This window comes from Manacus candei, unplaced genomic scaffold (genome assembly GCF_025592945.1).
Source record: "Manacus candei isolate 608988 ecotype Guabito, Panama unplaced genomic scaffold, ASM2559294v1 h1tg000018l, whole genome shotgun sequence".
In the NCBI taxonomy this organism is placed as follows: Eukaryota; Metazoa; Chordata; class Aves; order Passeriformes; family Pipridae; genus Manacus; species Manacus candei.
In genome coordinates, this window is record NW_026138066.1 from 11,197,752 (window position 1) to 11,224,630 (window position 26,879).

At 42.3% G+C, this 26,879-nt stretch overlaps 1 protein-coding gene across 1 annotated transcript in view; it reads right to left on the reverse strand.

Annotated features, from left to right (window-relative positions):
• STAB2 (stabilin 2) overlaps positions 1-26,879 on the reverse strand; it is an 84,125-nt gene that overhangs the window by 17,249 nt on the left and 39,997 nt on the right. The window contains exons 29-55 of the mRNA XM_051785077.1: positions 25,861-25,997; positions 25,383-25,497; positions 24,358-24,435; positions 24,094-24,186; positions 23,869-23,976; positions 20,986-21,117; positions 19,809-19,934; positions 18,483-18,539; positions 17,163-17,258; positions 16,241-16,436; positions 15,616-15,711; positions 14,583-14,628; positions 13,048-13,124; positions 11,451-11,576; positions 10,844-10,917; positions 8,997-9,068; positions 6,972-7,091; positions 6,412-6,459; positions 5,267-5,350; positions 5,019-5,165; positions 4,510-4,635; positions 4,112-4,171; positions 3,395-3,571; positions 3,223-3,312; positions 1,786-1,932; positions 657-713; positions 71-194 (exon numbers count right to left, since the gene is read on the reverse strand). Coding sequence (XP_051641037.1) covers positions 71-194; positions 657-713; positions 1,786-1,932; positions 3,223-3,312; positions 3,395-3,571; positions 4,112-4,171; positions 4,510-4,635; positions 5,019-5,165; positions 5,267-5,350; positions 6,412-6,459; positions 6,972-7,091; positions 8,997-9,068; positions 10,844-10,917; positions 11,451-11,576; positions 13,048-13,124; positions 14,583-14,628; positions 15,616-15,711; positions 16,241-16,436; positions 17,163-17,258; positions 18,483-18,539; positions 19,809-19,934; positions 20,986-21,117; positions 23,869-23,976; positions 24,094-24,186; positions 24,358-24,435; positions 25,383-25,497; positions 25,861-25,997 — 2,809 coding nt within the window. The remainder of the gene's footprint in view (positions 1-70; positions 195-656; positions 714-1,785; positions 1,933-3,222; positions 3,313-3,394; positions 3,572-4,111; positions 4,172-4,509; positions 4,636-5,018; positions 5,166-5,266; positions 5,351-6,411; positions 6,460-6,971; positions 7,092-8,996; positions 9,069-10,843; positions 10,918-11,450; positions 11,577-13,047; positions 13,125-14,582; positions 14,629-15,615; positions 15,712-16,240; positions 16,437-17,162; positions 17,259-18,482; positions 18,540-19,808; positions 19,935-20,985; positions 21,118-23,868; positions 23,977-24,093; positions 24,187-24,357; positions 24,436-25,382; positions 25,498-25,860; positions 25,998-26,879) is intronic.

The following is a 26,879-nucleotide window of genomic DNA, read 5'->3' on the forward strand; positions in this document are numbered from 1 at the left end:
TCAGCCTGCTGGGCCCTATGCAGCTGTACTGGGGCAGGCCACAGGCCAGCAGTGTAGGTGGGAATCCTACCTTGGCAGTCTGGTCCAAAGTAGCCCTTGCAGCACTTGGCTGTGTGGATGACCATGGAGCAGTTCCGACGGCAACCATCCCTCCGCAGCCCATAGGACTCATATGTGCACCAGCTGATTCCTTCCTGGGCACCACGTGTGCCAGCACAGAGAGAGGAAGGGGGAAACACAGGAAAATGAATGCTGTGTGGGGGTTGTTTTTTTCCTCTTTAAATCACATTTTCTGATGTACATTGAATCAAAATGTGATGTGTGAAGGGTGCAGGTGTGACACCCCCACCCTCTCTTTGATTCCCGACATGTTAAGCACCATTAATGAGAGTGGTGGTGCTGCTCTGATGTCAACCAAAGCACTTGCTACAGTGGATGCTGTGTGAGACCAACAAGCATCCCCCATCACCAGCACCTGGCTATTTGCCCAGGGACAGCTTTGTCCTTGAGGGTTTATGGCATCACTTAGTAGTGTGGTAGCACTGTCAAGGGTTTCCTTTTAATTTATTTATGATAAGAAAATTTTTCTAGTTTGCTTATACGAAGTACAGAGAAGAAAAATTAGACAACTTACATGCAAGATTTGAATGTGTTACCTTTGGTTTTGTCCCTGGAGGGCATTTGGAGTTACTGAAACAGCTAACACAATGCCCCTGTTGTATAAAATGGAAAAGGAGAAAAAAGCATATTAAAATAATGGCTACAGAAGGCTATTTGACATAGACAAAAAAATCCATTTTTCTGAGAGCAGCAAACAAATATGAGTGGAGAAGAGGTAAGACTTATTACACTTGAAAAAGATCATAAAAAGCTCTGGAGAAACAAGAGACGAGAATGACAACAAAATAGATGCAATAATTTAGTGCCACAAAATACAAGAAAGTAGTTTTGATACCAGAATATAACTTCTGCAAGAAAAAATTTAGTTTCATTTAACAAAATTGTGAAACAAAAGCCGACTTGAGCAGATAGTATACACACAACTGTTGGTATTATAATTGAAACATATATTCCAATAAGCTTTTTTTAAGACTGACTAGGGGAAAATTTTTTTATTTCTAGGTAATTTTCTCAGACATTCAAATTAAACTGAAGAACATTTGGTCTTGAAATTGTTTCAAAATGGCTTTTAAAATGTTCCATTTGTGGGACTCATCAGAGTTCACAGAGGAAACTTCCTCCGCTCTAATGGTGCCTGTTCAGGTGGGTTAAAGAATATTTCTGTGAAAGCAAGAAATGTCAGAGACTGACACAGGCTAAGTAGTTCTTTATCTTGTGCCATTCATACCCTGTGCTGTTGGGACAGCAATATTGTTCCTTTGTAATAGGGAACTTTGTAAATGCAAATGCTATGGACAAATCCAGAGTGTGAACTTCTACTAATTTAAAAGCACGATCAAAAGATTTGTCCTTGCTCAAATTTTTGCTTGCATATGTAAGATTCTGTTCTTACTGAAAACAGGGCAGGGCTTGCTAAGGTGGTCTTAACTGAAACTGCTTGTCCTGTATGTTGCTTAATGTGGATGCAGAATTTCTGTTGTTTATCTCTCAGGTGCAGTGCTGCACTTCATAATCTGAGCTCTAACCACATGAGGCCAGTCTGAAGTGGTGGGACGTGCTCTCAGTAGTACCAGAACTGCAGCAAGTGTTACCCCAGTCTCTGTGAAGAAATTTGGCCCTTGGGCTATGTCTTTATCAGGGTGGGGGACCGAAAAGGGGGCTGACCATGAAATCCACAGTGAAGAAGCTGTCGCAGCGTCCCCCCAGGCTGGGTTCCATCAGCAGGCAGTTGATGCCGTAGGCGATGCCCCCGTCAAACTCCAGCTGCCGCTGCACTATTTTGCACTGTCTGTCATTCAGGAAAAGGGCACCCTGAGAGACAGGATAGGGAGAGAAGGGTATGAGAGGCCATGAACTGTTCTTCCTTGGGGCCAGGCTGAATCCAGAGCCTGAATGGAGTTGAGGATAACCTTTCCCCAGAGGACAGGAAAGTTCTTGGTGCAAGCTGGTGTGTCAAACTATACTGTAGGTAGCATTGAAGGCTGTAGGGGCTTAAACTAATTTTGCAACCTCTCTTCTTATAGCTGGATGCTATAACCTCATAGATGAGAGATGTGTGTCTGGAGTACTGTGTCCAGCTCTGGGGCCCCCAAACAGAGGGAGGATATGGACCTGTTGGAGAAAATCCAGAGGAGGGCCATGAAGATGATTAGAGGGCTGGAGTATCTTTCTTATGAAGAGAGGCTAAGACTTGAGGCTCTTCAGCCTGAAGAAGAGGAGGCTCCAGGGAGACACTAGACCTTCCAGTCCCTAAAGGGTGGCTATAAGAGAGTTGGAAAGGGGCTTTTTAGAAGGGCATGTAGTAATAGGAAAAGGGATGATGGCTTCAAACTGAAAGAAGGTGGGTTTAGATTAGCTATTGAGGAAAAATTCTTAACTGTGAGGTTGATGAGGCAATAGAACAGGTTGACCAGAGATGCTGTGGATGTCCCATTTTTGTAAGTGTTCAAGGCTAGGTTGGATGGAGTTCTGAGCAACCTGGTCTAGTGGAAGGTCCCCCTACCCATGGCAGGAGTGTTGGAAGTAGATGATCTCTAAGGTCTCTTCCTACCCAAACCATCCTATGATTCTATGATGTTTTTTCTTTGCTGAAGAGGACAGAGTATGCCAGCCCTACGTCCACAGGTTTACCTTATGCATATTTAGGCTTAGATGCTTGTCAGATATGATCTGTTACATTTGCAAATTAAAATGTGACATTGTTCTGATTTAACAGGCTATGTGCATGCCTGCAATCTTAATTTGTGGGTGCTTACAAACTAGAGTTTGCATGCAGATGGAATTCAAAGACAGGTTAATCTTAATGGGTTTCCATTGGTATTTCATTGTAGAAGTTAAAATGTGCTGATATTTCAGTTTCAAGGTAGCTGAGAGCTGTTTTGAACACATAGAATCAGAGCAAATGACAGCTCCAGAGAGCCCTGCAAACCATCTAGTTTGCTGAATCTGTTGGTGTGGCCATTGACACATACTGGAGATGACCAATGAAGTTTTGGTGCCTCTGACCCTCTCTGGGGGCTGTGGAAAGGCACAGTGCTCTCTGCATGAGTGGATCCTGCATCAAGGGCGAGGGATAAACGTGCTGGCAGAGCAAACACTTACAATGTCCCCGTTATCCCCACAGCTCACACTGAGGTTGGAGCCTTGCAGGGTCTTCAGTGAGGTAGAGCTGGGGAGCTGGTAGGCCAACACCTGGGAAGGAAGCAGGGGAGATGCAGGTGTCTGGGCTTGCACATCTTGGCCTTGGCAGTGCTCCTAAAAAGCAAGGGCTTACCGCAGCATCACGGACAATGTGGAATTTGAGGTACTGCACCAGTTTGTCAGTGTTGGACTTCTTGAAGAGGAAGTCCTGCTGCTCCTGTGGGAGCCCACGGATAGCTGTGTCTGTGGGCCAGAAGAGTGTGACGGGTTTGTGAATAGGGTCGTTGATCAGCCCAAGCAGGTTGTTTTTCTGCAACATACCAGAAATTGGGGTGGAGGATTAATGCCCTATCTAAAATGGCACTGACCCTATGGGGTGAATGTCTAGTATCACTGGGATGCAGTGGCCAGTGGGGTACCTGGTCACCAGCCTGCAAACACCATGACTTTAGAATACAGGTGTCTAAACTGAGCTGCCCAAGTTGAGTTATATGACAGAATTCTCAGGAGTGCTTCATCACTGAGGACTGCTCACTGAAAACCAGTCTGATGGCCCAGCTTTGGGTTCAGAAGGTCATACTTGGGTCAAACCTTGATCATGTAATTCAATATACAGTAGGGCAGAGCTGAGCGAAGGGGGGAAAGGTGGCTGTGAGTCTGTGAGATATCCTCTCACCTCTGTGGGAGAGGAACTGCATGGTGACCAGATTGCTGTGTATCGTGTTGTGAGACCTTTGGCTCCTCTGAACAGCATCCTGCTAGTGATGCCATGTGCTATGTGTGTGCTTTTGTCTTTAAAAAATATAGTTTGCAACCTTTGTCCAATAGCTCCCATTTCTGGTGTTCTTACCTCTAGCAAACTGCTGAACAGGATGTATCCATGTTTGGCTGCAACCATTTTAAGGCTTTCCTACAAAGAAAGAAATATGAGTAATTTATCTAGAAATTACACCATATGGATATTTAGAAAGCAAGATATGAGCTTACTTTTCCCTGTAAGTCACTTTTTGCTATATAACCAAAGCCACTGTAAAAGTCCTGTGCAAAAGTTCCTCTTATGCTATTCTTAGTTTGTTTGTAATTCTGGTGAATTTTAAATGTAACAAACATTTAATTTATGCAGCAGTGTTAGTGTTTGCACAAGGTCTTTTTAGTATCACTGCTTTTTTCCTGACTTATATGATTTGTATATCTAACAGTAACTGTGGAAAAGCTCCTGGGTTGACAATGGCAATGGGCTGTACATACCTTCTTGAGGGGAAAATCCTGCATATGTGATGGGACCAGGATTTGATTTATGACATGGATCACACCATTTGTGCCAACAGCATCACTGACTATGATTTCAGCTTTGTCATTCAAAACCAGTGAGTTCTGGAAAGGCAACAAAAACATGTTTTCTTTGGGACAGTAAGGTTGATGCTGAATTGCTTTGACACAGGGATTCCAGACCATCTTTTCTTTGCAGCAAATAGCAGTTTCAGCTTTAATAAATGTCCCTTTGCTTTTTCAAACTCTCATCATGCTCATAAAGCCAGTCTGAGGATAAAATAATGTTTAAAAGCAAGGGTTATATAACTCCACTCTGGGCATGCTGGGTAAGTGCTGAACACTTCAACTGAATAAGCAATCTTATTTGAATGCCATTGATTTTTGTGCATCAGAGAAGGAAATGGAACCATTCAAGTTTTTTAAAATAGCTGAATGAGAGTATGCTGTTTAACTCTTCTGTTCCCTGCCTCTTCCTGTTCCATTACCTGAGAGTAGCTGATGTGTATCAGGTCACCTTGTAGAGAGGTGATGTTTGTGATTCTTGTCAGGTCATTGTACAACAGATTGGCACAACCCACCATGTGGTACCGAAGGACTTGAGCCATCACTCCTTTGGCAATCCAGTCCTTGACCTACAGTGCAAAGTGGAGGAGTTGAGAAGTAGTTGAACAAGGCTTCTGAACCCCAAAAGCTCATGTCCACCTCACCAAAAACATCTGGCCCTTTTACTTACTCGTGGGTCGGTGTTCAGTATGTCTGTGCGAGGTACAAACAGAGTGAAAGGGCCAGGGCCTGCGATATCTTTGATTGACAAGGCCTGCCAAATTTAAGAGGACAAAGCAGTAATGAGTTAATACACCTAATGGCATGCAGTCATGGGGAGGTGATGCCTGCAGCCCCAATGCTGCCATGTGTTGGGTTCCCTTCCCTGCAACACAAGGGTGAGAGAAACACTCTCATGTGGACTTTCATTCCTATCCCCATTTGTCGCCTCCACTCACAGGAATGGAAGATTTTGCTCTTCCAGGTTAAAGCCAAGTTCTCTGTCTCCTTAGCAATAGCAAACAGAAGAGGGAAAGCTCCCAACAGACAGTAATGCAGGGTGGGCAGAGGGGGCTATTCCCTCCTGTGCAAGGGAAAGATGAAAAAACCCTTTCATCTTGGGAAAGGTGGGAGAGGATAACATGCATTTGTGTGTATATGCATTTAGCTGATACATGGTTGCTCGTACCTAGGAGTGGATTAATTACTCTTAGGGGTACAAATTGATCTGGGGTATTGCAGCCACTTTGCAATGTCCACTGACAAGCTGAAGGAAGAAGAGATCTCTGCTAAAGTGAGGGGAAGCCATCTGTCTACCATGATAACAGAACTGAAGCTGGAATATGAGTCTTTAGTCTAGCAGGCCAGTATAGAGGTCTGTGCTGCCCTGAGGCTTGGGGTAAACACAGAATGGCTACTGCCAGTCTCCAGAAAGCAGTGAGAGCTGGTGGTGCACACTGGCCCTCTCACAACACACACAGCATCCTGCGATGTTTCGGAGAGGCAACTGAAAACACTGCTGTTTGGAAATGCAGAGTTAGTAAATGAGTGGTATTTTATTGCTTCAGACTATGAATGGTTAAAAGCTTCTGTTTTATGTCTGGTCTGGAGGTCCTACATTTCCCTGGGATCTTAGCCTTGATCATTAATACTCTAGATTTTAGTGACAGCTAATAGTTTAAATTAGAGCATCTCAAGTATCAGTGACTGGAGATCCAAATCCAGTCCCAATTATGCTGAAGGATGTTGGTACACGCCAGGTTCTTGCCTGCTCCCCTTCCATCTACACCATTGAGGCAAGAAGAAAAAAGAAAGAAACACTCAACCTTTTCTTACCTCTAAGTGGAAATAAAACTTAGATGTGTTGGAGTTCCTGAGAAGTTCCTGCAATGGAGAACAAGACTCTGTAACAGTGATGAATATGTGAGGTAACATCTGTGGAGTGCAAAACAAATGCACCACTCAGACAAGAAGGGGAACTTCTGGTTTGGAATAAATATTGTTCCTGTTCTTTTCTTACCTTGTTCTGTCAAATAGCAGGCTTTGAAACTTAAACTCCCTAATACTGCTCTGCTACTGCAGTCATAATGATTGATCATCAGGGATTTTTTTGGTTGGTTGTTTGTTGTTTGTGTGGGTTTGGGTTTTTTGTGTTGTTGTTAGGTTTTCTGGGTTTTTTGTTTGTCTGTTTTGTTTTGTTCATTTGTTTCGGGGTTTTTGTTTGTTTGTTTGTTTTAGGCAGTTATCTTCCAGTATCCTGTTCCTATTCCTTGTTTCTTGGATTGGGGTAATTTCAAATTCTGGGGTACAAATTTGTCCAAGAAAAAATGGCATGTTTCAACTACTGTATTAAGTAACTATCTGAAGGAAACTAAGAGCAAAGTGCAGCACTTTACCTGGAAGATATTGCCTCGGCACATAAATCCATCCCCAATGTAGTTAGGTTTGCAGGTGCAGGTCCTTTCCGTCAGCTCAGTGTCATTACAGATGGCAAATTCACTGCAGCCTCCATTATTCTTGTAAGATCAAATTTTAAAATATAGAATTCCTTTGTTGCCAGGTGCAAAAACCAGTTCTAATTCAGCACTTTTCTCCCCCCCGTTTACATACTTTATAGTTTAGAAAGACTTAATCACAACAGCTTTTTGAAATCACATCTTACTGGTACTTGATGACATGTACTTTCTTGCAAACACTATAGAGCATTTAAAGTTTATAACAAATAACTCTCATTTTAAGCAGAGGACATAGTTTTGGTTCAATCCTTATATCTTTAGTTCATGATGCTATAAGGATGCAAAATTTTTACATGCAAGTCTCGTTCTGGATCTTAGGGATGAGTCTTAGCTGCTCTGCCAAAGCAGAATTGACTTACACTAAAGGGAACTACTTACAGCTGTAAATCACTTAAACGGTGCCAGGAGCCTGAATTTATGGAGGAGTATTAGCACAGGACTGTCTATTGTTCCCTGTCTGTCTGATGGCCCAGATCAACTGGAACAGGGAACTGCTATAGGTCTTTGACTCTAAAACATCCCCTATCTGTCCCTTGGGTCCACTGCCAGTGTAACCTTGGGCTTGGTGCAGCAGATGCATCTCACCCAACTGCCTGCTTCCAGAAAGTTCCCCATGCTAAAGTGAGATGTTCCTCATTCAGGAGCAGCATGCTGGGGCTCAGATCTCTGCTCAGTCACAGGCAGATTCTCCCCAGTTAGCACCTCAGCTTGCAAATAAGCTTCTGTCCTGCACTTGAGAGCAAATTGGGAAAAATTGAGAAGGTCTCTTGTTTTCTTTTTTGTGCTTGTTTCATGGTGCCTTTTCTGTTGCTGGTCATCTCAGGGATCCTTTCCATTGGGGCATAAGGGGGAGCAGAAGCTCCTTTGGGAGCTACCAGTGGGGCCTGACTTTACAGGTCACAGAACTACCTGGCTGTTAACAGTGGGTTGGGGTGGGCTTGCTATGTATTTGTCTAGGTTTAGAAAGACTGCTGGGTGTCTTAGCTACCTGTGAAGCTTTGCTGTACAGAAGTTTGGTCACCATGAAACCAGGTAAGCCTCTGGTCTGACATTGGTGCTTCTCAACACTATCATTTTTTTAAAATACATAATTAGCCTGGCTTAATTAGTCAAGTGGAAGCAGAGTTGCTGGAACAAGGCATAGGAAAAAGCAAAAGAATACAAAATCATAGGGAGCAGTGGCTCATAACTTTAAATTCCCCTTCCTCCAGCTTCTGGTTTTGCCCTTGCTCTTTCATCTCTGCAACCTTTCAAGGTTAGATCAAGCCTGCTGACAGGCCAGGCTGGGAGGGCAAGAATTATTGTTGCTGTGCTTAAAGCACAGAGGATTAATGTACACAGGAGAGTGGATATGTCCCTGCAACAGCTTGCCAAGAAGCAGAGTAATGCAGCTGGTGCAGAGAACCATGTTGCTTGCAAATATGTGGTTTGCAGTGTGTGAGGTAGCTTGTGCAAAATGAATCTGGCTAATTCTCAGCCTGCAATGACAAGTGAGGGACAGAATGAAGAATGCCATGGGATGTCCTGGGTTGCGTGTTGTGGATGGAAACAGTTTGTGTTGGCTTTTTGTATGAACTCTAGCAACGACAAAAAAAGATATGACTTAAGTTTTACCACTACAAACGAGGTACTGTTTCTCTGGATTGGATTTTAAGTAGTTTTTCTAAGACTTAATGATGAGTCCAGGACCTCACTTGTATTACGTCCGGGCTGTGGTCCAAGAAAAGCCCTTTCTGCATATTTAGTTTCTATCATAGCAACAGCACTAAAGCATGTACTGAACTAAAAATATTTATAGATTGGCAAAGTTAATGTAAGTTGGTTCTTAGCATACCTGACTTAGTTAAAATGCATACAACCCCCAAAAGTGTAAGGATTATAATGAGACCTTAAATGGATACTTACTTGTGAACACAGACTGATGTATGTGCATCTTTTACCATCTCCAGAATATCCCTTTAGGCAGTTACATACTGCCTACAAAACAAAACCAGAAAACATGCATACATGGAAAAATGCTTGATTATTATTTCTTTTCAGCACACATATATTTAATTTGCTTTTTTTCCCCTCAATCATTTAATAATGATATGCTGTACAATTTGAAAGTACATCATCTCTCCTGCAGCAGTTTCTTGGCCAGCATGAGCAACCGGAGACTGAGATTGGGGAGTAACAGTTTTCAAGGGGCTCCGTCTGTCCTTTCCTTGCCTATCCATTTCTGGTTTCCTCTCTGCTGCCCTGGTCATTTGACATGACCCCTTTGACATCTGCACATAATTGTCTTGCTGGCAAAACAGACTAAACCCTTAATTTGTTTCCCTCATTTTATTTGCATAGGTTGGTGTTCCCCACTTGTCTCTTTCCTTCCCCTGCTGTGATGAAATGTATCTTCAAAACACACCTGGAATTATGTCCTGATGTTACTAGCAGCTTCCCAGTGGGCATGCATCTGACACTTATGTCCTGATTACTCTATTTTGCACTTGCAATTATCAAAAAAAAGAGAAATTAGCATAGTTGCAAAGAAATTAATTATCTTCTCCAATTCACTACTTAATGGTTCTCAATTTAGGATTTACGTTTAATATGCAGCAGAAGTAAACCTGTGAGGTGGTGCAATAACAGTGTTTTATGTATCTTCTGGGTGACTGACAGCCCTAGAGAAAGCAAACACGTTTCTGTCCTACAAGTTTACCTTTGCAGTGCTGGGATTTTGTGGTGGACATTGTTATTTCTCTGATGCTAATTACATCCTCACGGGTAAGGAGGGATAAACAGACATGTTGTAGCTACTACTTCTATCCCCAGCGAAGGTGTATGGAGGAAAGTAACCATCACCTGCCTTGTCCAGAGGGGTGGGGAAGATGGCTCTGTGCTTTCACCGAAAATGTACTGGCTTACAAATGACAGTCAAGGCACAGAGTTATTTGTTTGGACTGGCAAAAAGGGCTAATGGGGTTGTTACCCCTTCTGTCCCTGAACAACTGGAAGTCAGGAGGTGGCCTCTGGCTCCCGGTCTCTGTTTCCTGCCTTGCTCCTGAAGAAATACTGTTGTGCAGTACTCGCTGGAGGATTACAGTCCTGCCAATATGAAACTATAGGAAGATGACAAGAAGTGCTAGAATCAGGGAGTTCAGCTTCTTCTGAAACTGTTAGAGAAATAAAATCACTAATCTCTGTCACCTGCTTGCCCTGACCTTTGTCCCCTTGTTCTTTTATGCTACTTTCTCTTTGGAGAGTATGTGGCCCTTTTGCAAACAAAAGGGACAAAACAGAGGAGAGAATGAGAACAGCAGAGGAGTGAGCAGATGCAGGAATGCTGCAACCCCTATGCAAGAACTATGAGTCAGGCCATGTTGTTTCCTTGTGAATGTGTTTGATATATGCTGGGAGAAGGGCTAGTCTAAAATGGAATTTCTCCATGGAGAGTTTCTATAACAATAAAAGAAACATTATCTGGCAATACTTTCAAACTGACAGGTTTTCATATCAAAACCTCCCAAAAGAGAAAAACAACTACTTGAGATAGCAAAACACTGCTTTCCTCTGCAGGTTTTGATTTCTTTTACTGAAATGAATTTCTTCATGTTTTCCCACCCTCCCTCTCAAATACCTTTTTAAAGAAAAATATACTTTTGAGAATTTTTGGTTTGAAATCCACTTCTCTATTTAAAAACAAAGATGGGCAAATCTTTCCTTACACAATTGTAAGACTTGGCCAATCTTATTTTTCTTCACAAAGTACTTACTTGATTGGGTCCAATCTGTGTGCATTCTGCATTTCTATCACATCCACCGTTGTTCTCCAGACAAGGGTTGATTTCTTTATAAAACATAGACAGTGTAATAAAGAAAGATTGACTTCTGAAAACCCAAGAAGGGAGAATTTTTAAGTAGAGCATAGCAGGAATGCAGGTTTAGGACAACTGTGAATCAGTAAAATTCATTCCTTTAGCTGCTTAGTACCTCAGTCTAGGCCTTTAGTTGTCTGGGTGAAGGCTAAAACTCTGCCATCAGCATTTCTAAAACCTGGGGATGTGTGGTACAACAATGTCTGAAAGTCTTAAGGTTTGTGATGGTCAGAGGACTGTGAGTGTATCAAGCTGGTGAAGATGAGGTTAGCCTTGCTGAGAGGTAGCTCTCGTTTAACGTTTGATGTCACACCACACTGCTGCAGTTGCGTGGTTTGCCAAGTAGTATCAGCCACATGGCAGGTAGAGGTGCCTTTGGCATCAGCCTATAGAGTGTCGGGAAACTGCACTTCTGGATCACAGTGGAAGGAGGATCATCCACCTGCAGGAAAACTCACTCCTGTGGTGTTCCTCTGGGTAGTATGTGAGACACACCCACGCTTACCGATGCAGACTATTCCATCCCCGGTGTACCCAGCGTTGCAGACGCAGTCTCTGTTGCCTGGCGTTGTTCTCCTGCACTCTGCCTTGGCAGAACAGCCACCGTTGCTGGTCTCACAGGCATTGATAGCTGAACAGTGACAACAACACAGATTAAACCAATGTGCTTAACTGGCTTTTCAGGTTAATCTGTCTCTGTGTTTTAAAGGGATTAACTAACATTTTCAGAACACAGAGTCCTCCTGATTTAGGAGGCCACAGACTTCACTAGTGCCAGATATTTAACACATTTTATTGTTTAAAGAGGGAAAGCTGAGAAGATGTTTCTAGTATGGAAGGTAAGAATTCATCCAGGACTGACTTTCAGTAACTTCCCATCTTCCAATTCCACCCATTTTAATGAAGCAACAAAACAAGAGACTTTTGCATTCTTCTCTAGTTTAAATGGCCATTTTAAGCTTTCCCTGAGCTTGACTTTTTCTGCACACAGATCATACTCCTTCTCTCTTGCAGGAGGTCTAGAGTATAATGCCACTTAGCCCCTCCTGTGACAGAATGTCCTGGTTGTTATTCAGATGGTAACTGCTACTGTTTCTCTGACTCTGGGTGAGTCAGAGAATGAATTTGTGTGGATTACCCTGAGAGCAGGGAGGGAACCTTCTCTGAAGTGTGAATAAAATCAGCTCAAACATTGCTATAGTTTTTGCCTCAAATTATCCTGAATTGCTGTTTCAGCAGCCTTAACAGTCACACTAGGGAGCTGACTTTTCCCGTGACTAATTTTGCTCAGGAATCCTGTATAGGGGAACAAGGGTGAGGGCAGAGTCACTATGGATGACCTGTGTCACTCAGATCTTCCTGCACATGGGGAATTGCCCACCACTAGATTAAAGTGGATTTGGCTGTTTTGTGCCAGAAGAGAAAAGGATTAGTACCCTGTCAGCCACAGTGAGTAAGTAGAAAAATATATTCTGTTCTCAAAAGCATTAGTATTTTAATGAGTTAAGGATTAAGAAACACAACTGTAAAATTAATTACAATTAGTGTAGCTGGAAGCTGTCTACTTTGTAAGTCTGGATATCCCAGACTCTTGGAGGAACACCTAGGATAAGCTGCTATTGCCCCTTTCTGAGGGTCTCTCAGAATCTCTCTTGTCTAAAGACATGGATTTTACCATACCAGAAATCTGAGCAAGTTCAGAAAGCTGAGGAAGTGGTAGGGCTATACAGCTTCCAATAGCTGGAAATGTTACTGTACCCTGAATTGGCCTCTCTTTGCTGGTCTTTGTTGGGAAAGGGAGTAAGTCATAAACCAGGTTTCATTACTCTGCAAACAATGGGGCTGGGCTTGTGCACGGCATGTTCCCTTTTCTCTGGTCTCCCTTAGCACAATGCCTTGCAACTTCGAGATTTTGAGCCCTTTGTCTGCTATGAATCCACACCTGTTGGGCTGTTACTTGTTTTGAGTGAACTGGCAGCAATTCCTGTTTTTTAACTGGTGCATGGGGAAGTGCTCATCTCTCACCAACTCTACCGTGACCAGCGAATGCTTCAACCTTGTTTCTTTTCTTTTTCAAAAGGGAATAAACAAAGTCCACTTGCCTGTGCAGAACGTCCCGTTCCCCTCAAACCCAGCTGCACACTTGCAATAGGCAGTGCCATTTGATAGGAGAAGGCAGCTAATGAAGTAAAAAGAGGGAGATGACATTTAAAAAAAGAGGAAAAAAAGGAAAGAAAAAAAGGCAGTCAAGTCTTTTGTACTGCTGTGAGTTCTTCTGAAGGTAACATTGCATAGAAATAGCAAGGCATTTAACTATACCCATAAAAACAAACCTAGCTGGATTAAGCTTTTCAAATGTATTTTGAATGTTTTATTTTAGGTATTAAAATTCTACACTTTGGCCATTAAGTGACCTATTTTCTCCAGAGTTCACATGTCTACCCCCTCAAAAACTGTGCATAAATTGTTTGGAGGGATGCAGCAGCCCTGATGTTCAGGGGCCAGACATCTGAATTCTCTGGGTTCAAGTTTGTTTTTTTTTTTTTTTTTTTTGTGGGCAGTTTGGCCTTCTGAATGCAAGTGTGAGCTTATTGCCCCGTGAGCTCTGTGCAATACAGGGATTGCTCCCTGGTGTCGCTCAGGGATAACGTCACAATGCAGTCAGCACAGTTCTGCCATGCCTGCACCTATCCTTGTACATACAGGTGTACATCAGTGGATGAAAAATACTCAAGAGAAGAGCAGTCTGCTTCTGTCAGAAACAGTCTTGATGACAGAATGTGTGGGGTTCCCACGAGCAAATTTGAGAGTGGAGTTTTCCAAAAAAAGCCTGTTCAAATATCACTGCTGTGAACTGCTGTTCACTAACACAAAGGGGAGACAATCATCTGCATCAGGAAAAAAAGGTTTTGCCCCTCTGATTTCTCAGCTCCTAAAGAAGAGCTGTGGCTGAAAGTGAGGAGTCTTTCCAGCCATCTTTTCTCATTTTTTTTAAGTGTCTTGGCTAGTGTAGGTCTTGCTGTCTGGTCAGTGATGAGGGACCAGTGGGGGTCACTTCCTCCTTTGAAAACTAGTTAGTTCCCAGTATTGGTGTGCTGGACTGGTGAGGGCATTTTTTTTGTTGTTTGTATATTTTGATGTGAAGAGGAGAGCTGTTTCTTGTCCAATGTAGTTTTCTTTGGGGAAGTCCCTAATGCCAATGGCATTTCTCAGTGATACGTGTGGTGGTGGATGGGGCAAATAGGAGGAGCTGATACTCCTAAAGGTCTCTTCAGAAACCCACCTTTGTCATTAGTCTTGACCTGACTTGCTGTTCTCTTTAGTGCTGCAGGCTCCATTTCTTTATATACTGCATGGTAGAATGTCTTGCTATTTTTTCCCCTCTCGTTTTTCTTTTTTTTTTTTTTTTCCTCACCCCAAAAATCCTATTTTTCCCCCATTTTAACATGAACACTTTGAACTTCTTGGCCTTCTCATTGTGTACATTACATTTGCATTGCTCCTTATCTCTGTGATGGAAAATATGAGTGTTACCTACACTGCTGGGAAGTCATGAGCAAGATGGACTATGCTTTTTGCATTGCAAGAGATCCCCTTTTTCTCCCCTCTCCTTTAAATAAGTGGATTTCATACATACTTAGCACTGGTATGGCATGAAGAGTTACATGCGTCGTCTTTGATTTCTGCAAGTGGAAAAAAAATGAATCAGGGATCAGAATCTTTTGGGTCAGATCCTTTGAAGCTCAGAGTCTTTTGATCCCATCATGTGGAGCTGGAGTCTGAGTTCTGCACCAGACAACTGTGCTCTCAGTCTGTATAGAAACTCCATCTCTATAGAGAATCCATCTGTATAGAGACTCCATCTGTATAGGTCAGTGGATACCACTTAAATTCAATTGCAAGTAAGAGTTATGTCATGATATTGCTAGGAAAATATTTCACCCATTTTCATTTATCTGTATTTAGTCTGGTGAATCTTGCATATTATTAGTTTAATTATGTAGGTGTAGGTTTTCTCAGATACAGCAACTCTCTTATAAAATTCTATTCATTACTAATTTTTTCCCTGGGAAAATTTAAAACTGATATTGAATGCTATTATTAATGGGTTTATAGCATTTTTTATTTTATCCTATTATAGGCAGAGTTCTGAAATAGTTATTGAACACATTTTAATTACGTCCAACTAAAATATAATGTGATTGGATATAGGAGATGGATTTAGCCAACACAAAACTATTTATTTGCTATTTACTTTTTTATTGCATTAGCAAGAACATAATTTAATAGGCAGTGTGGTGTAGCTAAATCAACTTATTGGAGCACTTGAGAGGCTAAAATTTGATCTGAGAATCAAAATGTGCTAGGTAATCCTGCTCTGGAAAAGATGTAGCTTTTATAAATGGGATGTTCTTCGGGACAGATACAGGGTGACACAGGTAGAGAAGTAGCTAACTAGAGAGTTTCAGTATCATGAGCAGTATCTCAGCTGGCTCTCCATTAATACAGTAATTAATTGCCGTAACACGGGAGTGGGACCCGTATTTCACTCTGTGTGGGAAGTCACTGGGTATCTGGTAGTGCACTGGGACCTGATCGTGGCTGTAGTTCTGTCATTTCTTGAAATGCTCACTTCTCACCTCAGGAAAAAAAAAGGAGGGGACACTCACCAGTCTCACACACCACCCCTCTCCAGCCAACGTCACATTCACAGGAGCCATCCCCGTCGATCCCACTGCTGCATTTCCCATGGACACAAGTGCACGCTGTGGGGAGAGATGGGAGGAAGCCACAGTCCCTGTGCAGTGTGCCAGTGTGCACAGCAAGGGGAAGGAAGGGCTGGAGAGAGGGCCCAGACATCATCTGCTGATGGCAGCATCTGCTGTAGGCTACTTCAAAAAATGCTTTGTCTTGTGCTTTTTGGCTTCTAACTACAGAATAAATCTAAATTCACACTATGCTTATCTTTCCTCTGTCCCCAAATACAGGGACGGAAACTGTATTTTAATGAAAAAACATTGGAGAAATAGCAGTGCTAAAGGGGATTATTCTTGTTGGACACTGTTCTAAGCCTGTAGTGTGCCAGAGTAGGAGGCACTGTCTGCAAACAAGAGATTAAACACCAAAATGAGGAAAGAAAAGAGGTTAATGATGTTTTAAAGACTGGCCTATTACCCTGAAAGTGCTGTACCTTTCTAGAATCTAGAACAGACATGGTTAGGAGATGTAAGGGGAAGGTTTTGACGTGTGACAAAACTGGCAGAGCTGCCTGTGTGGTTTGGGGATGCTCAGTACCTTGATCACAGTTGCGGCCGTATTTGCCTTCAGTGCAGCTTTCACAGGCTGTACCGACAAACCCCTCTTCGCACTGGCAGGTGCCTGTGCCATTGATGCCGTCCAGGCAGACGCCGTTTCCGAAGCAGGCATTCCCTGCTTTTCCTGGGCAGGGCTGGCACTGCTGCCCGAAGAAACCTGCGCAGCACTCCCTTGTCTGGAAACCCAGAAATGCTGTGTTGAGGGTCAGGGTAGCAGGCAGGGTGAACGAGAGATCTGGATTTTTACAAGGGCGTGTAGCAATAGGACAAGGGGTAATGGCTTCAAATGGAAAGAAAGGTGGATTTGGTTAGGTATAAGGATGAAATTCTTTACTGTGAGGGTGGTGAGGCACTGGAACAGGTTGCCCAGGGAAGCTGTGGATAACCCATCCCTGGAAGTCTTCAAGGCCAGATTGGAGAGGGCTTTGAGCAACCTGGTGTAGTGAAAGATGTTTCTGCCCATGGCAGGGGTGTTGGAAGTAGTTGATCTTTAAGGTCCCATCCGACCCAGGCCATTCTATGCTCCTGTGATTTTTAGCAGGACTTTGCTGGTCTGTGACCACACTCCTCAGTGTGGCAGGACACAGGCTGCCACCCCGAGTCCTTGGTGGGACCAAGGTGCCCTTCACCTCTTCAGGGAAAGGTGGACAGGAATTTAGGGACATGTATAGGGTTACCCTTCCCAAACCTGTGCTCCCTCTGCACCCTCAGCTCCCAGCCTTTCCTGTGCTGTAGCTATCAGTCTTTAATGTTGCATTGTGTTGCATCCATAATAAAGGTCAACAAATATATTGTCAGGAACTGCCTTGACATGCTGTGTGTGCTTAGCAGGGATTATGAGGAGGGCGAAGTTCAGGGATGGGGGTTCCTGGCTTTTACCTCAATAGAAGCAGTGTACTTACAATGATGGTTTTAGCACACTTTGGCTGGCACCCGATTTGGATGGTGTACATTCTCATGTGGTTTTCTGTGAGGACACAGTATTTCCTCTCCCCTGCCTGAGCAAATATTGGAGAAACAGATGCACTTCTGGGTAATAGTGATCAGCTACTTTAAAATATTTGAAAAAATGGGACATTACCTTAATGCATGTTGTGCACTGATTCATATATTCACAATGAAAATGAAGGAAGTACTTTTAGAAATAAAGATTTTTTTCCTAGTGAACACATGATCAGTTTAACTCAGTGTCTTGTGGTGTTTTAAAGATATGTCCAAATATTGCCTTTGCTCAGAATTGAACAGGTTTTATTTTCTGAAGTTTGAAAAATATTTCTTTTCTTTTTTTTTTTTTTTTTTTTTTTCCCTTCTCTCGCACATTTTCTGATCTTTCTAGTTTTTGGAAAGCTGAGTTCTGAACTTCTGCAAAAACAGCTGTTGAAACACTGTCTTTCAGGTCTGGACACAGTTAGGAAAGATTTCTCGCTAAAGAAAACTTTAGCTCTCACTGTATACTTGTGAGGAGATTGAGATAAGCATCCACCCAGCTGTTCATTGTAAAGGAAATGTTAAGGTGTTTGGGTTTTACCCACGAGTACACAGTTTGGTTTTGCCAGTCAAGTACTCTAGTGAGGTAGATGGGACTTGATCTGCTTTGGAATACTATTACTGGCATAATTAATTAAAAAATAATAAATAAAAAAGGAAAATATGTAATTTCAATGGAAGAGCTTTCCCAGATAAACTTAGATACTAAGAAAATCTAAATATCTGCAGTTCTCATGTGTTGGATCTAGGCATCCAAAGTCTCTACAGTCTCCAGGTCTCCTTGTGACCATTACTCACAGCACATTGCTGGGGATGGGTTGAGTTTGCCCTTCTGTACATCTCTGATTTGAAGGGCTCAGAACCACTTCTGTAGTTCATGCATACTCCAGATCACGTTTAATTCCCTCAGTTTTGCATGGTAGTGGTAAACTTTGCAATTTGAGGAGTCTTCAGTTGTCCCAATGCGTACTAGACGCTGGCCTTGAAGGAAAAAGCTATCTTTAAGCTGCCCTTCTGCTACCTTGACCAAAGGTAAATTTTTTATAAAAATCTCTAAGGTCAGGGTGGATTGAGTCTATTGACTGTAAGCAATGTATGTAGCAGGCTGAAGTAACTATGATAATATGATAACTTTTGTTGAAACTGAGGCAATTGTATTAAAAATGGAATTGAATGCATGTGTACTCAGTTCTGATATGAAGAAAATAAATTAGCATTAATGATAAAGTACTTACTATTTCTTTTGTTCCCGGGGGGCAACTTGATGGGTGTGAACAAATTCTGCATTTTTCCTTAAGCAACAGAAATGGAAAGTAGTTAACAGACTGTGTAGAGCTGCAGACAGGTTGTGTCATAGAAAATGCATGATTTCCAGCTATATTTCTAAACCTAGCCCTTGTGGTGCATAATTAGGATAACACTTTTGGTAAAGGTGCTCAGCAAGGAATAATATCCCTACCAGTGGCTTTTTAGGGCCACCCCATGGGAAGTCTTCTGCCAATGGGAAGGAGAAAGAAAGATCACTTGGGAAATTTTATTTGCTCTTCTAAAGTGACGCTTCCCAAAGGTCTTCCCATCTAAACCACAATAAGAGGCAAATCTTGAGCTTGGATATAGCTTTCCTGTGGTGCAAGGGCAGCTTGGAAATGGAAAACTCATGCCACGTGTGTGAATTGTTCACACACATAAGGTTGGTTTCTGCAAGATGCTTAGGTATGTGTTGCACTCACTACACAGTTTTTAATACTATTCCTGTTTGCTTAGCTACATCCTTACTTTCAGCAAGGCTTAAGTGAATGTTTTAGTATGTTTCTGCATTTGAATAAAACAGAGAAGATAATTTTCCATTGGAAAACAGAGGACGTGACGCAGCCAAGCTGTAGAAAAGCCTTGAGTGAAATATGGGACTGTTTTCCAAGGAAAAGCTGCAGAAGTTCATGCCTGTTAACTTTGCTTTAACTAAAGTGCAAGTCTGACTTTTTCTTCCTTGTCTAGTTTGTTGCATGATCCATGAAAAGGGAGGAAAGCTGCCTGTTTGCTGTCCAATTTGATACACTCAAGAGAAAAGACAAAGGACACCTTTGTGAGGAAGTCACATCCTATGCTTTAGAGGAATGTGAAACAATTTATATTTCAAATGTAAAGTGAATGAAGGAGGGAGAATGCTTTGCTCACAGGGTACCAAGGAGTTCATGTACACTTGGAATGAAAAGAAATTATTTTTCCTTACAAAAAACATTTCTTTTCCATTCTTCCCCCCCTCTTATTTACTTTATAGACAAGTGGCCTGGCTAAGAAGATGTATTACAATAATGCATTACTATTATTTCCTGAAAATTATAGCTCAGGAATTGCTTATTCCTGTGTTACTCTGATTATATGATACCCAAGCTGTCAGTACACTGGTTGCGGGATTAAAGCTGTCTTAAGAGATGCTAAAACTCATTTTAGTAATATAATTTGTAGAAAATGTGTGTTACATATCGTGTACAGTTGAGCTGTGTTTGGCTATAGATCTCTCTGATGGGCCTTTAAGCATCTATACAAACAGAACCACTTACAATGATCACGGTATCATTGATATCACATCTGTTCTTCTGGATTTCCAGGACCTTTCCCAGTCCATGAATAATTCCTTTGTCTGTTGCAATATTTGTATAGCGTATAGGTGCATCATTTATGAACAGCTGCAAAAGACATCCAACCAGTTAGAAAGCAGCAGAGCTGTTTGGTGGCTGTGTGGTAACTAGAGCAGTAGCAGGTGAAAGAGGGAGCAATGTATAAGTATCACTTCAGGAAAACCAACAAAGGCAGTTAACATCAGGCACTTGTTCGTATTCCTGTTGCTGCATTTAACTGCTCCACTGGACTGGAGGGCATGAGATGACTTGCAGCCTGTTGAAGTTTCTTAGCAACAGGATTTGGGGGAGCAGCTTTTTCCAACAAGGTATCTTAAGGTAAAGTATATGAAGAAGGACTCTATAGCATGCCAAAAGGTGGGTTTGCTGTCTGGAGGGTGGGGGGCTTCGGGGAAGTTCTCCTAGCAGCTGCTCTTTCAAGGAGGACTTTTATCACCTCAGCGCTACCCCACACTCCCATCGTGCTCTCACCAGCAACAGCCCCACTGCAGACACTTTTCCAAGGCTCTGCTGTGGGAAAAGAGCAGGGCTAAAACTACTTGGATGAGAAGATTTCTGTCTTCCTTTGCCTATTCCCAGAGGGAGTTCTGGGACAGAGAAGGAGGAATGAATTCCCTTCCTGACTTTCACTTAATCTTGCTGTGCCTGATTTTTCCATGAGTGGTGTTGAAAGACAATTGATATTTGTTGCCCTGTGCTTTGAGCTCTTAGGTTTGAAAGTGGAGTAAATACACAGAAAATAGAATTAATGTTGTATAATTAAGGGCAGGTTCCTAATAGCTCTTGGAAGTCAGATTAATGACTGCTTTGGAATGCAGGCTTGTAGTTGCTAGAGACAGACATCTGAAATGCAATGCTAAATGTGAACAGCACAACTGAAATCAAATTCAGTCAAAGATCCCTTCAAGGGTGACTTTGAATTAAGCAGGTATGAGACAGGCCTTGCATTTGAGAGACAACTTTTGTGCTGTTATGTCGCAGAAGCTGGTGGGGGATGCAGAGCTCCTTTGGACTGCATGTTAGTTTAAAGTTGAAACTGGATTTGTAAAAAGCAGGAAACCTGTTACTCCAAGCAAGTGCAGACACACAAGTGCAGTACCTGACTGTTGTGGAGGAAGAACCCAACCTGGTAGGAGAACCCTAGCATGGTCTCCCTGTGCATGCCATTGTGCAGATTGTTCTTCAGGAGCTTCTCATCCAGTACAATATGATAGCGGATTTGACCTTCATCCTGCAAACAGACAGTTAAATTCAGGGTTATGTAGCAGAGCATGAAAAGTTACTGGGAATAACATTTTCCAGAGGATATAAGCCAAACCTAGATTGGCTGAATGTAAAGAGAAACCTTTCCAGTAGGCAGGTTATTTCATACTTCTTACTGTAGAGACCCTGCATTCCTGTCATAATAAATTTTTTATTGACCGTGGAGAGTGAAAAGGTATTGAATTGTGAGGGCCAAGGTTTGCTTGACCCTGTGGCATCTGTTTCTGTGCTTGAGGCTGGCTGATAGATTCAGAGAAAAGTCAGATGACATTTTAGGACTCTGAACTTCATGAGTTCATTTGACATCAAAAGTTGCATATTTGTGTGTGCTTTTATAATCTTTCCATACCTATTCTTTCTTCCTGAATGATCTGTGGATGAATGTTTAGAGTATATATATATATATATAAAATACATCTCTAAGGTAATTTTCAGTTAATAAAGAGCTAGAGCCACACCTGTTAATTGAAAAGTTTTCTATGCCTCATTACTATTCATATATCATTGAAAAGTGATGAAGTTATTCTCTATACATCAAAATTTTGTGAGGGCTTCTCAAAGCTTCTGCATCTTGTTCTGAAGCAGGAGACTTCCAGGAGGAAGGAAGCAGAAACAAGATGTGTTTGGGAGAGGTTTATAGATGTGAGAGAAACTGAGGCATTTGGAGAGTTTTGGGGCTGACTAGCTGACAGATATAGTGCTTCTGCAGCTTTATGTCTTTGCAATAAAAGGTGCTTGTGGTAAATCCTGCTGCCTGCTGTCCCCTTGTTCTGAATGTTCATACTTCTCATTCTTTGGCTCCTTCAAAGTGTGTGAAAGCATGAAGCAGCTCCAGGCTGCAAGATTTGTGATGTAGCCTGACTTTGCCCACAGAGTGAAATAGTGGCCTTGACATCTCTTGAGGTGGACCTCATTCTATTTTGATTTCCACAGATTTGGCAAAAAAATATTTGCAGATGAGAAGGTGGGAAATAAGGTAGAGCTAATCTCCATCAGTATCCAGCCCTTTTTAATGCTCCTGACTTGGATAAATTGGAGGAAAAGTTAACTCTCATCCATCTTGATTTCTGTCTTTTGTCACCAGTAGAGTTAGGACATCTTGTCTCATCAAAGCCAAGAAATGGGCTCTCCTCCCTGTGCCGAGCACTTGCCTCTGCAGCAGAGTTCTCTCAAGTGTTTCACAAAGAGGTTAAGGTTCAGGCAGGCTTAACCTCATGGTTGTTTTCCAATTTTTTTTTTTTTTTTTTTTTTTGTCAGATTGCCATATCAGGCAAGGTTGGGAGCACGGCAAGGTTCCATCCTCCTCTTGGGAGGATGAAAGAAAGACAGGTGGAACATTGGTAAATAGTGGAAGTGAAAAGGATTTCTCTGTGTATGTAACCCAGACCTAATGGGATTGATGTCCTGTGCATCTCTCAAAGTTTGTTATAAATGCTTCTTGCAGTGATGAGGAAATGATGATGATGTGTCACAAAACACCTGAAATAGCATTCAAAAGTCATTTGAGCAGATGTAGCTTGATCACATGTGAATTCTTCTGGTGAGGTAGGAAGTGGGGCTTTTGCCATGGGTCTGCCATTGGTGGTAAGTGCTTTGGGATGATTTAGTTGAACCTTCAGCTTCCTGGTTGCAAATGGAGACCATGCAAGTAGGGACAGAGTGTGGCAGGGTAAATATTTATGGAAGGGACAGGGAAGCATTAATGTCATTGAGCAAATCATGGGTAAAACTTCCTCTGCAAGGTGTGTGGCTCTCCATATATGCATTCCATAAAACTGTTTCAAATTGAAAAAAACATGAAGAAAGCCACTGGGATGATTCAGAAAAAGGATAGCTTAACTTGAGAGGAGACTGACTGGCTTGAGAAGGGTGTTTTGCCTTGTAAATATGCCAGGGCATGAGTGCCAGAAAGAGAAAGTTGCTTCAGCTAAAGCATATTCCTGGTATAAGGATAAAGGGGTATAAACTGGCCAGAGGTATGCTGTCAAAATAATATAAACTAGCTCAGGGCACGAGGACTGAGGTCAGCAGGGGAGCTGGGATGGACACACCCATGCTGGTGGGAGGAGCTGGTGGCCAGTCGGGCATGAGCCCATCGTGGGGCTCCTGGGGAGTGGCAGCAGCAGTGGGCTTTGCCTGAGGAAATTTTTGTTGCCACAAAAATGTCAGAAATTTTTGTGAGCCCTGGGACTGACCAACTGTGTTTGTAACCTGGGATTAGACACCATATGTGGGAAGTAGCTGGGCAACAGTGTTCTTGCAGGAGTGACAAGGGCAAGCATCTGGATAGTTTTAAGAAAGAGTCAGAGTATTTTGTGGCATTATTAATAATGGGATATTTAGTGATGTCAGGGGGCTGGACTTGTTGACCTAGAAAACTCATTTTAGTGTTTTTCCTGGTCACTCCTATACTTATCTTTGCATTAAAAAAAACCACTCAAAATACCCCAAACCAAAAAAAGTTTACCGCTGACATGTCTTGGATATTATCAGGATGATTTTAATCTAAAGAAGGACAAAACCCAGAACAAATAGCTAGGTTCTTCCAGCATGCCAGGAAAATATACATAGATCTGTGTCTTCTCACCAACTCTGGTGTTAAAGAAAAAAACCAAACTCAACAGATCTCTCTTCCTGTTTTTGTGTCCTCTCAATCCATCCACTTGAAATTGTGATGAAATACTGAGCTGTTAAGACAAACCTTGTGAGTAATACGTACCAGAGTAGCAGACTTTTTATCCTTTAGGTAATTTTCTATGGCATCATTATCTGGGGCAAAGACTGTGTACATGTTTGCTGCTTCTATTTCGTTTGCCAGGCTGTATTGCTGTTGTGAAACACATAGAAACAAATCATAATGATTGTCTGATATCAGTCCAAATGCAATCAAAACAGAGAACTTCCTCTGTTCTTAAAACATTGTGAAAGAAATGTGAAAGCTTACAACGATGTAGCCCCTGAAAATGGAATAATCAGGCATTTGCTCCAGGCGGGCCAGCAACCTTGGCATGACAGAGCTGCGGAGGGGGGTCAGAACCTGGAAAGGGAGCAGATATCCCACATCAGCGTGTGTGCACCTGCTGTGGATCAGATGCAGGACAAAATGCTGTTCTGTGCAAACACTTTTTTTTTTTTTCCCAAAGGCAGTTAATTATTTTGCACTGCCTGTGGTGCAGAGGAGCAAACCCTCCCCTGTGTGACCGTGTACCTTGTCGATAACGTGTATGACCCCGTTTGTGGATGCGATGTCACCAGACACGATGTGAGCGCCCTCCACGGTGAGATTCTGAAAGAGGGCGAGGAGGCAGGGTTTTCATTCACATCACGGAGGTGGCGTTTTCCCAGCAGTTCATACTGTGGATTTCCACACCTTCCCAAATGCTTGCCTAGGGCTCCACCATGGCTCTGCTCGCACCAGTCCACACCAGGGGCTGGTTACCCTCTGGGAATCACGCACAGGAGAGGGGGCTTTGGGACTCTCTGCTGTTCCCTGTGTGCAGACTGGCAAAGCCATGGGGTTGCTTGCTCTGGAGTGGTTACCTGGGGTAGGTGCACTCCCCCACCCGCAGGCAGGCTGAACCCTGTGCCAATTCACATCAACTTGGTTCTATGCAGCTTTAAAAGACCCCGTCATGATTTTTCCTTCGGGACATGGAGATGGGGGGAACTTTCCCCTCCCTTAATGGGGATGAAGTATTTAAATGTGCCTTGTGTATTTCCAGAAAATCCTCCTCAGAATACAGAATTTACCTCATAGAAAGTGGAAAGGGCTGTCAGTTGTAGTTATTTACCTTCAAAAATATCTTCTTGTGATTTAGGACTATTGAGTTGCATATTTGGAGATGGGTGTGTTATGACTGCTTCCTCCTATCTTCCTGATTCTTTAAAATATGTTATTGGGTTTCCTTGATGCTCTTTGTCTTAACTTAGTTCACACAGTGCTCCAGGCAGAAACTGCCCTTTTGCTTGGTTACAAGACAGCCCAGAGTTTGTGGCAGCTACTGGGACATTAGGAATAAATAATATTGTGGACAAATTTCAGCTAGGTAAAGTGGTGGAGAAAATCAAGCTCATGTTTCTCCCAGAGGGCCCAATATAATCGATCTATTCCCTTAATTTTATTACGTGGTCTTTTTTTAAATATAACGTGTGGTTTTGTAATACAAGAAAGTCAGTGGCAGTGATGGTCAGGGTTTAGTGCATGATACCAAAATGGTTTTCAGGTCATCTCACCCCATTTTCTTTCGACAAGTGTAGGAATTTGCTCTGTAGCGATGTTGGCAGCACGTCAGAGGACGATAAATTCTGGAAATCAGCAAAGCTGTAAGCTCCTGTCAGTACATGATACCTAAAGGAAATTAACTGGATTTGAAGGTTTGGTATTTTCTCTATCTTTCTCCCCCCCCAGATAAATATGGTTAGTGTGTCTAAAACCATGGTTTTTAAATAGGAATTGTTTGTATTATACCTAGTTCAGCTGTGTTCTGATCTTAGCTTGGCCTTTAAACATTTCTGACATAATACAGATAATGCTTTGTTTCCAGTGGACTTGCTACAGAGATTTATACTGCTGTAACAAGAAGGGGAATCCTATGTCCTTCCTTTAAAATCATAAAACCTGTCTTGTTCTAGTGGCTTCAAACCAAAGGCTTGTTTGACATAAAAAGAAATAAATTAAAAAAAAAAACAACCCCCCAAACAAATAACATACTTCAGTAGAGTTGGAATGTTACTTTTTGACATCCAAAAGGCTTTCTCTTCTTCATCCATGTTTTCAATTGCTTGCAGAGAAGGCACGAGGACAGTTAGATTAGAGGCAGTGGATAACACTGAGTTTATCTTGGCCTCCTGCATGAAAGTAAAGAGAGTAAAATAATTCATCCCCAGGACAGTCTATAAATAGCAGCTGGTGACTTCTTAGCAAGGTGGAGTATGTGACGTCCTTTGTGACCAACGCGGAGAGGAAAAACTATTATACTGAGCAGTGACTTGAACAACAGTACTTTGAGCTGTACAAAAATGGTCAGTGAGAGTCTATTTTTTACACAATAGATTGCCAGCATTTAAAGGACAGAAATAATGTTCGAGTCAGAACTGTTTTTTATTATGAAACACATAACTTGTCTCCTACAAAAGTTAGTCTGTCTCATGGATTCTGTTTTATGCACTTGAATATTGAAAAATAAACAAGATGATGAATACTAGTAGTTACTGATAACTTCAAGTAACTTACAGAGCACTCTATGCTATTTAAAAGATAGAAGGACTATGGACTGTGAAATAAGAAACTCCCACGACACAATGTTCCCATTCCAAAGAGGACTATTTAACATGGCTGGCATTTTTCAAGATGTCCAGGACTTATTTGTGTCCATTAGGACTACAGTGGAGCTTGCTGCTGACAGCTCTAATTTTAGGTGGGGCTTGTCAGCTCTGTAGTGTGCATGAATTGATTCATCTTCCATATGTTTTTGTCTGCCTTAAGGATGGAGAAAGCCTCCACTGGAGAGGATTTTTCCAGTTGTGTGGTTTTTTTGTTTTTGTGGAGTGAAAAAAGGAGAGCAAAAGATTTGAGCGTGATCTTGCTGCAGATGGGATTCTCCAAACTTTTCACAGGCTCCACCTTGCCATTTTTGATGCTGCAAAACTCAAGGGAGCAATATGAGTATAGGTTGTACCTTTTTGCAGCAGGTATGCTGCCTGGGAGCTGGCTTGTTTTGGACAGTCCTT